This window comes from Alexandromys fortis, unplaced genomic scaffold (assembly GCF_014885135.2).
Source record: "Alexandromys fortis isolate MF-2015 unplaced genomic scaffold, M_Fortis_MF-2015_v1.1 scaffold_50, whole genome shotgun sequence".
Classification (NCBI taxonomy): Eukaryota; Metazoa; Chordata; class Mammalia; order Rodentia; family Cricetidae; genus Alexandromys; species Alexandromys fortis.
The window spans coordinates 1,000,088-1,015,555 of NW_026067932.1; the positions used below are offsets into that span (position 1 = coordinate 1,000,088).

Consider the following 15,468-nt stretch of genomic DNA (forward strand, 5'->3'; position numbering starts at 1 on the left):
TGGAAGGCAGGCTCCCTCCTCAGAACCCAGACTAGGGAGATTCCCCTTCCAGCACCACATGGAGACATGTGCGCTGTGGCTCTCCATTTTCTGTTATCCCACAAGCTACCAATTTATTAACTTAGCTAGGAGGTTTCCTGACGCAAAATCTTAGCTCTGATTTCTCCTGCCACGTTTGGTTAGGTGACTGAGGTGTTAAATCATGCATGAAAATGCCTCTCCCTGAAGTCCTTTTGTTAGCTCTGGATGTTTTCATTCAGGTAGTCAGCTGCTGGTATCCTTTCCTTCAACCCTTGGGCACCCTGTGCCAAATGAACCCAAACAATTTCCCCAGTGCCCCACAACCCCAGCCACCTGCACAGCGACCGGGCAACTTAAGCCTCTTTTAGCCTAGTTTATCCCCGAGTCCTGCTAAAGCTTGGGCTTTCCCCTTGTTACTTGACGATGATTCTCCACACTTCTGCTCACAAATGAGTCGACTTGCTCCCACTTACACCACACCGCTGGCCCCGTGCTTCAGTTAAGTGGGAATTGTCTTTTACAGTGGTCTGGCCTCTGGCCCTGGGCCAGTCTTCTCTGTGGCTATTTTCTGTCCTTTGCTTTGTTTCTCAAAAAATCACAGCTATCCACCAAGACCCAAGACTTGGGCCACCTGCAGGTGTGTTTCTGCTCACCACAGCAGAGTTATGTCTTCCGAGAGACTGAGCGAGGCAAGACAGCTGTAGAAACAGAGGTCCTGGTGTGTTCACCGAAGAGGTATATTGGGAGTGTTCTGGGATCCTGCACAGGCACATGGGTCCTGGACAAGGGGTGGCTTAGCATAGTTCAGTGCCTAGCATGAGCACCAATGAGCCAGGAAGAATGTGGTCCAGTGGAAAATGGGGTGCCTCACAGTCTTGCACCCATGCCTCCCTCCGCTTTGTGTAATTTTGTTGCGGTTATGTACACAAGGAAGATGCGTTTTAAAATAATGCAATCCTTGGAAAAGCAAAGATAAACCAGTTTAACTGGAACCAGAATGTCTGCTGATATCTCTCTGTAGGATTGACATCACCTGGTAACAGGGTTTCTCTCTTCAGGATTCTACTCCAGGACAATGGGTGGAGCCACAGGGACACCCTCACCCCACCAAGGCCATGGTACTGGCATCAAAAGAACCAGGGCAGGTGCTTTGGGGAACCCCATCTCAATCCTCCCTTCTGGGACCTTCCTCTCCTGGGACAATTTCCTTCAGGTTAGTAAGGTGTAGAGGGGTGTTCTGATCTATGCTTGGCTTTTGGTTTCCTAAGGAGACGTGTCACTGAGGTGCTGGGAAGAGGGGACTCTGGTTGTCTAGGGCAGGTTTGGATAATGTCTGACAACAGCTCAGGAAATAATCAGGAGGCCCTGTCCTCCCCTGTAGACAGCTAGGGGTAGCTAGAACACTAGGACTCCTGGGGTAAGAGTCTGACTCTTTTTAAAAAATTCATTTTATTGAACTATACATTTTCCTCTAAGAGTCTTACTCTTCACCCGCACCCCAATACAAGAGATCCTTTTCCTAAAAGAAAAAGCATTTGGTTCACCATGCACCACTTCTAAAGTTGGTTGATGAGAGACACTGGAAAGGAATCTCACTCCCATTGGCCCTCCTTCCCTCGGCCTTCCTTCACCCCTGTGGCCTCAGCTTCCTCAAATCCCAACTCTCTTCCATTCTTCCTCCCTCTTCTTTTCCACACACTCCCTCTGGGTTCATTGTTCGGGCATCCCTTCCAGCTGGGCTTTGCACCAGGGTCCTTTAAAAGGTCACAGAGCCTCTTCTCAGCCCTTGATCCTCACTGACTTCTGTACTGATCTAAGTTCTGTTACTTGGGAGAACCCAGAGGGAACAAAGGCCAGGTCAACAAGGCGTGGAGGAAGGCAGCTGGCTTGTGGCTTCTGGGGATACAGAGAAGCCACTCATCCTGCTGGAACTTTGGAAAGGGAAGAGAAGAGAGACACTTGGCTCTGGAAAGGGGGGGAATAAGTGGGACACCCCTGCCTCAGCCACTCCAGGTGGAAGCCTGAGGTTTGGGGACAACTTGAAGTTCCTCTCTGATATTGTTTACCAGCTCTGCTCCCATGATGGAGACCTGTAGGAGAGAGACCACTCTGGGCTGCTGAGGATACCCAGTTCACTCTGGCAGTGAGGAGGGCAGAGGCAATGTAGTCTCTCTTCGTTAGCTGTTTGTGGATCTATCCTAGGAGACAGTTTCCCTGTCTCCTGGTGGACCTGGAGAGCCTTGCTCAGAGGAGGAAAATCAGTGGCCTCCCCTGCTCTCCTGGTGGAGAGAAGAGAGGAGGGGATGGGGAGAATACCTTTGCTGTCGGTTCTGCCACAGCTCTCTGGCGGGCATGCCCGGGAGAAGTAGGTGGCATAAATCGCATGCATAATCTCAGGAGACGACCACTTTAAATCTTAATTGGTTGCCTTTTAAATATCATTTAAGGGCCGGTTTCTCTGCCTCTCTCTAGTTAAGAAGGTGTCGTGTCAAACTCTATTACCTTGCAGTATGTCTCTCCCTTACTCTTTTTTTTTTTTTTTTTTTTTTTTTTTTTTTTTTGGAAAGGGAGAGAAAAAGAAAAAAAAATGGAGCCGTCAGCCGCGTTTGAGGGGTCGATAAAGCTTTTAGATTTGGAGACGGTTTCCGGAGCCAGTTTCCTGCGGCTACGTGTTGTTAATGGGGCTTAAGGAATTATCTTAGACTGGGCCCGGCCGGGAGCCGTATATTTCCCGCGCCTGTTCCCTTGTCGAGTCTGAATATGCTGCTGTCAGACTCGCTTAATGAAAAGTAACGCGCCGCTGATTACAGTTTTATTTGGCTCTATGTAAAGAGCGCCGTTAATTTAGCCTCTCCTCTCAGTGTGTTTGCGATCGCCACGCCTGAGCGACTGAGCGCGTCCCTGCGCTGCCGCCTCGCGCGGCCGCCCTGGGCAGGCTGACAGCATCCCGCAGGGGAAGTCGCGGCTAGAAATCCTCCCCCGCAGCGCTCCGCTGCGGGGGGAGGGGAAATCCAGACCTCTCCCCTCCCAGCGCCCTCATCCTGGCTTCTGACCAGCGCCCCCAAGATTGGGTGAACCTAATAGCACAGCCTTCAGACTGTTCCTCTGAGCCAGAGGTGTCTTTGGGGGCCCTGAAATGTGGCTAAGTTTCCCCTCCCACTTGATATCTTTATTCACAATGTAGTACAGTTTACTCAAATATAAACTCCTTTAGTCGCTAGGGTCACCAAGGGCTGGGGCTCTAGAAACTTGTTATTTGGACTCCCAGAGCTGGTACAGGCTCCCAGAGGTTCCAAGGTCTACAAACTTGAGCGAGCGCAGTAACCTCCTACCCTCGGGCCTCAGAGGAGGAATTTGGGGGCCAGGGAGGGCTTGTGGACGGTGAGCGCCGATCAGAGCCTAGGGTGTGTGCGCCCCAGGCAAACCTGTCTGCCATTAGGTCACAGGCTTAGATCCAAGCTTGAATTTCTGACTCCCCTTGTCTTTATCTCACCTACTCCTCACCTGAATCTGTGAAGCCTAATTTTTTTGCTGAAAATACTTGGCTTTGTCTAGGGTTGTGTGGGGGCGCGCTTGGCGGCCGCATTAAAATTCCTCGCGCCCCAGCTTGGGCAGCAACGTGTCTCCCCTGAGACTCCACTTTCGCTATTACTGTCAAGTACCCTTGACTCTTTATTTTTGCCCTTTTATCTATTACAACTAATTCGAGTTCTTTTGCCCTTTTCAGTCTAAGACGTGAGCTTTCCGCAAAGCCTCCCCTGCCAGAGCTCTCTCAAAGCGCGGAGCCTTTAGAAATTGAGGGGTTTACTGTCAAAATGAAAATTTCACTTCAAATTATCTTGGCTGATGCTCGCTTGCTAGGCCGGGGGCTCCTGCCGCAGCCTTTTGACAGGCACATCAGCGGCAAGCTTCCGCGTCCCGATAATATCATCCAGGAGAGCGAAAGTCAATGCGGTGACAGCGCAGGCCGGGACAATCCAATTACTGAGTGCTGGCCAGGGCAGGCCTGCGGCTTGTGGGGCAGTTGGCCACTCAGTGTGCAAGGGCCCAGTGCTGGCAACCAGGATTCAGGGTGAGGACCAAAACTCAGGGGACCCTGTCAGTCCTAGGGGGTCTGGTTCCAGCAAGGCTAAGTTTCTTTCCTTAGGGTCTGTAAACTATCCCTAAAGCTGGCCCTATGGGCTCATTAGTGTGACTAGACTCCAGCCTAATCCCACCCCTAGCCTTGCAGAAGAAAGACCTGGCATCTATTAAAGGTTTGGTGTCTCTCAAAGGCCATTTTCTGAGATGAAAAGTGGTATATTATAGCAGCCGGAGTCTGTGGCTATTCGAATTTATTCTAGTCCCTGGCCCGCCACCACCTTAATCTCGTAGCAGCTTGCCCTGGGTTCCCTGCTTTACAACCTTTCTGCTTGCCACAGCCACATTGGGGACTTTTATGAAGTCCAGAAAGGCCTGAGCAGCAGCTTGTAGGTCAGCAGAGAGCCAGGAATGGATGTTGGGCAGGTGCCTCCTGGAGATGCAGAGAACCTTGTAAAGATGAGCCACAGAGGACCCGAGTCCACAGTGGCCTCCACTAATGACTTTGCTGAGAAGGGTGTGAGGGGTCAGGCCTGTCCCTGACCCAAGCCCCAAGCCCTTGGGTCCTCATCCCAGTTCTCTTTAGCTCTGCTCCTGACTTCTGCTACTAAGGTCTCCCCTTTGGAGCCTTCAGAAGTTGAGTGACATAGAAGCCAAATTTAAAGTAATCAGGGCTCAGGCTGCATCTCTGGATGTAGACAAGCATCTCTGGATGGGGTAAGAATCTGTTAATCTCTTGGCTCAGAGAATAGTGGCCTCTGGGCAATGTTCCCTTCCCCACAGCAAAACTCCAGGGGATTTAGAAAGCCTAAATTTTACTTTAATCCAGTCAAAGAAACCCTTATTTCCTCAAAATTCTGGTGTCTGGCAGCGGGGCAAAGTTTAAAGTTTGGGGTCTCACAGTCAATGATGAATTCAGAAGAGTGTCCCTCCTGTGCCTTTAACATCTCAAAAATGGTTTGTTTACTTAAACTTGGATAGGCAACCTCATTATTGGCACAGCGGTGTCTGGGTCAGCCCCGCCCATTCTTCCTTCCCCTGGTGGGTACGAATCACCCTTCCAACCACACCTGTGGACCCCAGCTGTGAAATGCGTTCTTTCTGCAATGCAAACACCATCACAGGGATTTATTAGTTTTGTTGTATTAGCCTTTCTCTGAAACAGGCAATTACTGGTGTGGATATACATCTTAGAAAACATAATTTTGTTGAGTCAAGAGTGTGCAACAGTGTAAACACGGTGGGAGTGTTGTTGGTGAGCTTTATGTGCTGAGGATGAAGTCCGAAGAAAAGCAGGTTGAGGAGTCTTCCTAACGAACACCGGCATGCCTCAAACCCAGAAGGAGATGGCGACACAAAACAAACCTCAGAACCCAAATGCCTTCTCCATGTAAACTTTGGATGTAAACTTTACTCTTCAGGGGGGCTCCCTCTGCTTTGAGAGTGTTCTCTTGTCTTCCTGGAGTTCAGGGATGGTTCAGGTGGACGCAAGATCAGGTGAAACCTGGTGATAGAATGCAAGAGGGTTCTTCCATTGCCCGAGAGCCTGAGTTCAGATCCTCTGCCTTCGATGGGATAGTATCCTTGGCTTGGAAATGCCCCCTTCCTTTGGAAACCCATTAAAAACAGTCCAGAGTCAGCGCCTGCAGCCTGAGCACCAGTTCCTTTCTCCACTGTGCAGGTGGGTGTTAAGTGCAGAAGGGTTTGCCACCGGATTTGGGCGTAGCCAGCAGCTCCCGGGCAGCCCCCACAGGTGGGGCATCTTGATGCACCGTGGGAGGGAAGGAGCAGGCCAGGGGCGCAGTCAGTACGTTGGCGCCCGCCCCCAGAGAACGTCCTAGAGGGCCGGGATCCAGAAGTGCGCCCTTAGCGGTGGCCCAGGCCTGGTTCAAAGTGCTGTGCCTAAGGATGGGATCGTGAAATACCCCGTCCACCCAGTTTCTGAGACTAGTTACTGGGGAGTCCTGGTGCCTTTCTAGGGCTCCCGAGGGGGCTGGGACTGCAGGCGAGGACGCCGGCGGCGCTGAGGATGCACCCGCCGGACCTTGGCGTTTCAGCATGCAAGAGGGAAACTCAGTCTGGTTCAGAGCGGTGGCTGTGTGAGCCAAGGACCAAATGCGCGGCTTGGTGTCGAGGCTCGGCGGCGCCCCCGCTGGGGCAAAGCTCAGTTTGGCTTCGCAGGCCTGTGGGCCGCCCTCAGCACCAGAATCTGGCGCAACCACTGTGCTCCGGAGGCAGCTCCGGCCCCTCTCCAGGTCCTCATCTATGGCAGCTCCACCAGCGGTGCCCAGAGGCATCCGGAGTGTGGTGGAGGCCTCCTTGCCTGGGCCAGGGCCATCAGATGAGGCAGGAATCCTCTCTGGTCCGTTGTCCAGGGGCTGGAAGGGCGTCTTCAGATCGCACTCTGAGGTCTCTGCATCTAGAGGGTCGAAATCTTCCAGGTCACTGAGTTCTAACTCCTTGTCGTCTTTGCCAACGGGACCTGTCAGGCGACAATACGTGGCCAGTGGCGGGAGACAGGAAGGTACAACTAACTTCTTTTAATCCTGCAGCCCAGGCCTTTCTCGGTTTTCCTCTTCCTACCACTAGAGACCACAAATCTTGAACTAGTAACATTAACACCAGCTGGGCAGATCTGGACTCACCGGTGTATGAAATGCTTTTTAACTTGACTTTAAGTAAGCCCACATGGCACCACTTCCCCTCCACTTCCCAGGCACAAGATCTGACTGGAAACCAGTTCGCTCATTTGCTGCCCAGGCCCCAAGGGCTTTCCATTTGCTACCCAAAAGCTCCCAGAGAACCCCACCCACCCACCCAAACGTTACAGAACCTCCAACCTACCTTCTCTCTTGGCACTCTTGAGAGGCTCCTCCCTTGACTCCTCCTCTACCGCATCCTCCTCCTCACCCTCCCCATAGGGCCGCTTCTCATCTGAGCACTTATTTCGAGGAGGCCAGGTCATCTTGTTTTCCTTTTTGAGGCGCCGGCGCGCATTGGCAAACCAGGTGGAGACCTGCGTGAGGGTCATCTTGGTGATGATGGCCAGCATAATCTTCTCTCCCTTGGTGGGGTACGGGTTTTTCCGGTGCTCCTGCAGCCAGGCCTTCAGCGTGCTCGTGGTCTCCCGGGTGGCGTTCTTGCGCCGCGTGCCGCTGTCCACGGTCCCGTACCTGGAGACAGGCTCTGCAATGGGGTGCCAGTCGGGCCCCCCGGGGGAGATCACGCAGAGAGAGCAGGTGCGGGGCATAGGGACAGGCTGTGTCTCTCTGGGGTGGGTTGCACTTATGGGCAATGCCTTGCCTTTTGTGGGCCAAGGGCAAAGATAATGTCGTTAAGATGACAGGGAGTAGGTCATGGCCTCTGCCACTCTGTAGACAGATTTCTTTGATCTCCACTGTGGGGTTTCCCTCTTATCGCTTTGATCCGCAAACCATGAAAAGATATCACGGACCTGTGAGTCAGCACCTGGGAACCTGAACCCAGAGACAGAGGGGAGGAACAACCCAGGAACCAGGCTTAGGGCTTTTGGTTGAGCTAGTTCCATAGGAAGATGGAGCAATGGGCTGTCCCCAGCATGGGCACCGAGGGCTAAGGGCATTCCGACTTTTGATGCCCACTGTAGGGCTGGTGGCCTTGGCTCAGACACCTATCTGGGCTGAGCTTCTTGGGATGCGTGGAGGTGGTATCTCAGGCCCTTCAAGGAAGCAGCCTGGTGGACTGAATTTTCTGGAATCAATTTGCTTGAAAGTGACAGTGATGGGAGAATTTAGGATAGAAGACCTGCCTGAAGGAATTGTCCACTCTGCTGGTCACCCCACCTGGGGCGGGGGGCGCTGGTGGTGGTGATGAAGGGTGGAGTGGCTGGTAACTGGTACTGTACTGGCAGTGGGGGAGGGAGGTCTCATCCCTCACCTGTCATATGGGTACTGGCCCAGAGCTGGCTCATATGGGTAGTAGGCTGCAGCAGCGGTGGGCGCTAGGCCGGTGTGTGAAGACCCCGGGCCGTCCTTGGACTCGAAACTGTTCTGTAAAAATCAAGGTGTCTGAGGTCACAGCTTCTGGGAATTCAGCTAGAAACTCTCCGTTAAGCCTTCTTAACTTAGCTCAGAGCCCTGAGTTTCCCCAAACTCCCCCAAGGCCCACAAACGCCAATCCATCTCCTGCTGGTCTCGCTCAATAGGGATAGAAGCGGGGGTGGGGGGGGTGGGGGGGGGGGGGGGGTGAAGATGAAGTGAGAAGGGGCGAGAAGTGAGAAGGGGCGAGAAGAGGAAAGAGATCTCGAAGAAGCCTGGACGGGGAGAAAGAGGGCAGACTAGTAAGGACTCCAAAGAGGCCACCAGGCCTGGGGATAAAGAAGCTTAGAGAAGAGGCTTTGAGTGAGAGGGAAGGGGCTGAGCGGTGAGGAGCTAGGGTGTGAGGTCCGAAGGGGAAGGGGAGAGGGAAGGAGTAGAGAGTGCTGGGTGAGAAGAGAGAGGTTGGCTGAGTCTGTGAGGACCTCCCTCGCCTCGGGAACCGGGAACCTGATCAGAATTCAAAGGCAAACTTAAACCATAGCATCATCTTAGGCACCGGGCCTCACGGGCGGGTAACCCTGAATCTGAACCAGGCTATGGGTGCTGTGCGGCTTCGGCCCGGAGGCACCGCTGAAATCCTTCTTTTCCTCTCACCCCAACCTGTAGGGGATCCAGGGCACTCGTGCCCGCCGCGGAAGTAGTTTTGGCAAACCGAGGGTTCAGGGCGGGGCGCGTTGCGGTGGGAGGGGATTTGTCCCCTTACCAGCGAGTAGAAAGCCGAAGCCTCAGAGCCGTAAGTCACGTAGTTTCCATAGCCCTGCGAGCTGCCGTAGGGGCTCCCGTAGACGCCCAGCGCGGCTGCTGAATTGAGTTCGTGGCGTGCGGTGGCCAGCAGCCGGCTCTCGTAGACAGGGCAGTAGACAGGTGCCTGGGCTGAGGCCGAAGGCCCGGAGTCAGCCAGTGTGCGGCCACCAGACTCGCAACACGTGCTCAGGGAGTTGGTGGTCATCAGGAACTGGAGAAAGAGGGACCACAACGAAGCATGAGCACCCGGAAAGAGTGTCCCTAAGGGCCTCCGACTTGAGTTCTTCCCTCAACAGCCAACCGAGGCCTTGCCTTCTCTGACCACATGGAGCCCAGCCAGCTGTTCAAATCCTCCACTGGGTTCCAAGGCCCTACAAGCCTTCTCACCAAGTACGTCTGACTCAAGTGCTTCCCAGGGTCTCCCAGGGCACACTCTGACGGGTTAAACAAAAGGGAATTCAGACCCACCCACAGGATTTTACTAGCACCCCTGAGTGCCTCCTAACCACGTTTGGCTAGTATAAGGGGCCACCAGGCAAGGTCCCTGCAGTCTGGGAAACGGCAGCCAGTGGTGGCTCTTTTCTCTCCCCCTCCCGTTGTCAGACCATGCAGCAGGCCGGTTACCTGGGGAGCGGAGGAATAAGGGTATCCAAACTGCGGGTAGGACATGGCGGGCACCGCCTAGGAAGGTTGGAGGGGCCGTTAGGGTCCTGTGCACGGTGTGGCCACTCCTCCGGGGCTTCAGGCTCCTAGGCTCTGGGAAGGCGAAGCGAGAGGAGGTCAGTTCACCCACGTGCAGCGCAAACTTTCCTAACCAGACAAGAAAGTGAGTGGCCTTGCTCGTAGTGATCCTTTTAGCTTCGAAGTCTGAACCCTTCTGAGGCCTCTGGGACCGGGTGGCCTCGCCACGAGGACAGAAATACATATTTTACAAAACGAAAGAAAGGAAGGAAGGAAAGAAAGAAGGAAGGAAGAAAGATAAAACAAAAAACCGAGTCTTGCGGACTGTTAAGTCAGTTGTGCAAGGTTTTAAGCTGCAGAAGCGCTGACGTCAGCCGACGCCGCAGCTTGGCCTGGCCGCAGACCTGCGGGTCATTCGGCTGCTGACCGGGCGGGGCGGAGACAGTCTACGTCTGCGCCAGCAGGGTGGAGGGCAGTAGAGCTTTAACAAATGAACTCCATCTAAGGAGTCAATATCGCCCCCGACGAACGGTGTTTCTCCTTAGTCACGGAGGACGGAAGGCACTTTTAATTAGAAATTAATTAACGAGCAGCTGCTCCTTCACACCCCACTGTAATCATTAGTCTCAATTACAAATGAGACCTATGAAGGGACACACGAGTGAGTCTTCAGTGAAGATGTAATCAACAGTTAAATTAGCCAGGCGCAGGCTGCAGCCGCCCGTTGCCCACGCTGCTTAGGGTGGAAGGACGCAGGCCCTGCAGACCCCGCAGGCCCCTTGTGCTGAGATGAAGACAGCGTGCCTGGGCGCTCCACACACTTCTTTGCCACGTAGGTTTAGGAGCCATCTCGGCAACGACTCTCATTAGTTTCAATTCCAACTCTGCACCAAGCAGAGTTTTAGAACCAACTGACGCCACAGGAGAGCCTGCTTTCTGATGGCGACCTGAACTCGGGTGTGTGCGCTTGTCTCCTGGGGCCTCCCCAGAGTCCCACACTTCCAGGATCGGTGGGGACCAGGTACTGCGGGACTTCCGGGGTCTAGCACAGGTTGACTGTGGCATTTTGGACAGCGGCTGTCCCTGGAAACGGCCCCTCCCCCCTCCACTCCAGGTCAGCCCACTGCTCAGCCTGGATTCGCTTCATTTCCCCTCCCCTCCCTCTTCTGGTCACCCTTCGCGGCCTCCTTCCGCATCCCAAGGCTAAGACAGAGACTGTCAGACGCTGCTGCTTGCTGGGAAGAGCAGATTTCCCAATTTGGCCCCCCGGGCTCCTCCCGAAGGCTCGCTGATTCTAGCCAGCCACAGGGCTGGGTAGAGGGAATGGGGCGTCGGGTGCCTAGCCTTGGTACCCTATGATCTGCTTCACACTGCTTCCTGCCTGGAGTGTAAGGAACTCTCGGAGAGAGAGAGGCCCAGTGTCCTCTCAGGACTTCCTGAGCAAATCTGGGCCCTGTAATATTGCCCGGGTGTTCAAAGCGGCCCTGAGTGGAGCGAGCAGGGCTATCAGGCCGCCTTTTACACTGATTTTCCCGGGGCCAGGCTCGCCCCTACTTCTTTTGGCCCACCAGGCCAGCCTCTCGCGCTCCCGGCAGCAGAGCCGCTCATCACGGAGCTGTGCAGACTTGCTCCGAAAGATTCCTGGGTTCAGACCTGTGAATCGCCCCAGGGCCACCCTCTAATTAATGATGACGTTCGCGCCCTCTCCCCAGCTGCAAGGCTGCCTCCCAGAAACGAAATCTGCCGGCCCTGACAGCTTGGTTGAAGGTGATGGATGACTATCTGGAGACAGCAGTACACATCATATAATATCTGCTGCGTAATTGCTTTAATTTACAGATGAAAATACGAGTTCTCTGATCGCGCTGGACCGCAGCCGGCCAAGTCCGAACTGCTTGCAAAGGGAGAAACCATCGGAAATAATGAATAGTCGCCCCATGCAAATTATTCAGACAGTTTAGCGTTGGTAGCCGGGAGAGATATATACATATATAAGGAACACGAGTCAAATGACATTAATAATTGTTTTTGAATTCTGTATTGATTTCATGGCAAGCTGTGTTTATTTCTTTCTCACCAGAATTGCTAATACCACCTTCCTGTAAATAATAAGAAACTAGCCACCGGGGCTTCTCTAGTAGAAATGAATCTCAGCCTCTCTTTCTTCCTGCTTCTTCCCCTCCCCCAACTCCCTTCTCCCAGCCTCTTTCTGTTTTCAGGCTTTACTGAGGCTTTTGTGGAACATCCTCCTAGTTTCATTATTTATTGTTTACAAACAACTCTCTTTCTTCTGATAATGAGGTGCTAGCAAGGGAGGGGGCTCAGTACAGGACGGTGGAGGCTCAGGGACAGGAATCCTGCATAGACTAGTGTTCCTCAGTGACTGGTGTTTTTGTCACCTCGTTCCTGAAGCCCAGGCCTTGGGGACTATGGTAAGCACAGGCCGGTTGGGAAGGCGAATGAAGATCAGGCTGCTGCCTCTGTGTGGCATTCTGGGGACCTCAGCCAGCAGCTAGCTAGTGTGTACCCAGAATGAACACTCCCTGCTTTCTTTCCCAGACACCTGGTAGGGCGGGGGTTGGAAGGTTGCCCCTGTGGACTTCCATTTATCTCCTGAGTGGATTCTGTACTGGGGTAGGGTAAGTCGGAGTCCCCTAGGGTCTCTGGTTTTTGGGAAAGGGGTTTCACTGGTTTTCCTTGGGTCCTCAAGGTGAGATTCTGGTTTGCCTTCCAATCAGAGCTTTCGGGCCCCAGGTGCTGTTGATCTCCCTAGTGACCCTTTCTCTGGGTCTAGAAATCAGGAACATGGCACTTCACTATCCCTGAAGATGAAGACTCATGCTCTGCTCCCTGCCTGCTGCGTGCAGGGGACAGCCAGGACCCTATCGGGCCTGCTCTGTCCTCACTCAGGCCCCACTGTCCAGTCTTGTATCTGGTGAGCACCCACACCAGACATCCTGGTGACAATCTGCTACCTGGCCAAAGCTCTCCCGCCCAAATGAGATCCTCCCTAGGTCATCCTTGCTTCCGAATGATAAAAGGGTGCCTTCCTCAAAGACGAAGTCTCCAGTTGAGGCACCGGGTTCTCCAAGAGCAGACAGGACTCCCAGAATCTCAGTCACCACCAGCTAACAGAACTTGCATAAATGGTCATGTTGTGCCCAGAAACTCATAGGGTCCCTAGAGTTATAGGTATATAAATACACCGTTCAGCAACTTGGCCAGAACCACTTGACTCCCTGAAGGCTGGGTAGTTGATCACCTTTGGAGAGGACTTCAAAAGATCAGAGACTGAAGTCCTGCTTAGATCTCAAAGGGATGGAGCAGGGAACAGTTAGTCCCAAGAATTAGAAGCCTAGGGGCAGCTGGTATTTTCTGAGGTTGATGATGGCCATAGAATTGGTGAGAGCTTCTGGGAGGTCAGGCCTGGTCTTGATATTCCTGCTACTAGCTAAATCCTGGCTCTTGAACCCCTTCTTAACCACACCATGAGCTCATTCCAGTCCAGAGAGAAGTTGACTACAACCCAAGGCCAACACAGAAGCCAGGTACCAGGAAAGAACCTTTTTTGTCTGCTGCTAGGCCGGAGCTTGAGATGCCTGGGTCTACTTTGGACACGCAGCTGGTGTAGGCTCAGAGAGACACTTCAGGTGCCGGAGATGCTAGGTGGTGCAGACACCCGCCTCCTTGCCTCAGTTCATTCTTTCACACTCAACCCCTGTTTCCCTTACCCAGCCAGTGGGGGTGAGCTGCTGGGACATGCGTTGAATTTCCCGTTTGCTCCCCCCAATGCCCTCCTTTCTGGCTCTTTTTTCCGACTGCACCCCCCACAGACCGTCCATTCGGCGCTGCCCAAGGAAGGAAAGAGCGCGCTCAGAGCGTCCAAGAGTACACACTGAGCTTATCCCACTCAAGCCACCACGGTCCGCGGGGACCCCTGCATTCCGCACCTGAGTGCCGGGTCCGTCCTATTGCGCTTCCTAAAACTTACAGCAAATACAGCGGCCTCCGAAGACCCTATCCGCTAGAAGCAAACTTTGTCCCCCTCCAGCGCAAGAGCGATCATCGCAAAGTTTGCGCGGCAGAGCCCGTTCCTTACCTGCGCTGGGAAAGAGCCAGCCCGTGTCGCTCTGACGCCAGGGCCTCCGGGAGAAGCGCGCAGCCCGGGACGCACCGGGGAGTCGCCGCCGCCGCCGCCACCGCCGCCGCCCGCGCCCCTCGGCGGCCGCGCGGAGCCTCTGCCTCCTCCGCCTCTTCGAAAGGGGGGGAGGGGTCTGGGAACCCTGGGGCGGGGGCGGGCTCGGGGACCTTGCCTACCTGAGGTGGCGCCGGGCCACTCCTGGACGCCCGCTAGGGCTCTGCGCCGCCGCTGGGCGCGCGCGCTCCGGCGGGGAGCAAGCGACAACTAATGGAGACATTTCCAGGCGGAGTACCTGGAGAGCGGAGCGCGCCGGCGTCCCCAGGCGCAGCGGTCGTCAGCCGAGCCCGCACCGGCGTGACGTGGGCGAGCGAGAGAGCTGCTCCCACCCGGCCGCCCATTAACGCTTTCCCCCCGCGGGCTCCCAGCGCTTGCCAACTTTCCCCTCCGCCCTGGCCGCGCACCGGGTGCGCGGATATAGGGGCTGGGATGAGGGGGTTCCAGAAGGTGAGGGTTCGGGTTTGGCCTCCTCAGGAAGGTTGGGCTAGGGCGTCTGAGCCCAGAGAGGACACCCAAACCCTACCAGGACAGCAGGCGACACTGGGCCCTGAGTTGGCCAAATGCTTGGCTTGCTGTGTGAATCCAGCGACTTTGGGCTTGTGGGCCCGTCTCTAAACGGTTCCCCTTCTGCACTCCCACTGTCTGGCTGGGAGATAGCTCCTCTCCTTTTAGGACAGAAATTCCCCTCCCCAGACCATATTTACCCAGCCCTGCACAATGCTGTCCTCGTGAGTAGAACAGGCTCTTAATCCCACCCCTTCTTTTCCTGTCCAGTCCTCCACACACCACGTACAGTAATGCAGCCATTCTGGTCTCCTCGGTGTGCACAATAGTCCCAACCAACCTGACTTTTACTGTGCAGCAGGCCTTCCTCACAGACTTAAGCGAGAGGAACAGAATAGTTCAGTTTGATAGGTACTGCTTAGGGGATCAGTGGATCTGTGACCTCTCTGGCAGGGAGTGAGCTTGCTCAGGACTGTCCCAAGGGAGGCAGTTAGCTGGGCCAACGTGAGGACAGACATCTTTTGTTTTCTTCAAGCTGAAGCTGGAGCCCAGGGCAGGAGAGGAAGGTCCAGGGCCAGACCCCCTCACTTTCTCCTCAGCAGCAGAATCTTTTTTTTTTTTTTTTTTTTGCCTTTGCTCCCTGCAGACTCCTTTTGCAACTCCTTTCTCGCTACAGGAGAGAAGCAGGGTGGTGAGCCCCACTTGTGGAGGTTAGAGCAGGAAGGGGCTGTGGCCTGTAGAGCCCCTGGGCTTCCGCAGGACACCCTTTCCTCCTGCCATATTTTTCACTTCAAAGAACCAACTTAATTCTCTTCATCATCCACAGCAGTGCAATGACAGTTGAGATTTGTTGATTTAGATAAGCTCTGAGAAAGTTACCCCCCCCCCCCTTACTCCTTTTCCTTTTGCAGCGGCTGGAGGGGTAATTCCAAGCTGCTTGCTTCTGTGGCAGCATGGAGCTGGTCTGTGGCTGCAAACCTCACCCATCTATCTTCTCCACTGGGAGAGAGAAAGCCGGCAGTGTCCATCTAGGCTGGGCCGGACATCCAGATGCTTCTGTGGGCAACATGGCTTTAAGCTCTGCCTGTTTTGGAAACCGGAAGGGAGCTAGGTCACCAGGATAGCCCAATGAGCTATTGGATTCTGGGTCTGGGTCTTGTCCCT

At 54.3% G+C, this 15,468-nt stretch overlaps 1 protein-coding gene across 1 annotated transcript; it reads right to left on the reverse strand.

Annotated features, from left to right (window-relative positions):
• Nucleotides 1-5,242: 5,242 nt before the first annotated feature.
• Nucleotides 5,243-14,042, reverse strand: Irx4 (iroquois homeobox 4). Its single transcript, XM_050145765.1, has 6 exons — nt 13,702-14,042; nt 9,546-9,677; nt 8,881-9,132; nt 8,017-8,129; nt 6,946-7,274; nt 5,243-6,583 (listed from the first exon to the last, which is right to left on the reverse strand). Exons 2-6 carry the CDS (start codon nt 9,588-9,590, stop codon nt 5,790-5,792), a joined length of 1,533 nt encoding a protein of 510 aa, XP_050001722.1. The 5' UTR covers nt 9,591-9,677; nt 13,702-14,042; the 3' UTR covers nt 5,243-5,789.
• Between the last annotated feature and the right edge of the window lie 1,426 nt (nt 14,043-15,468).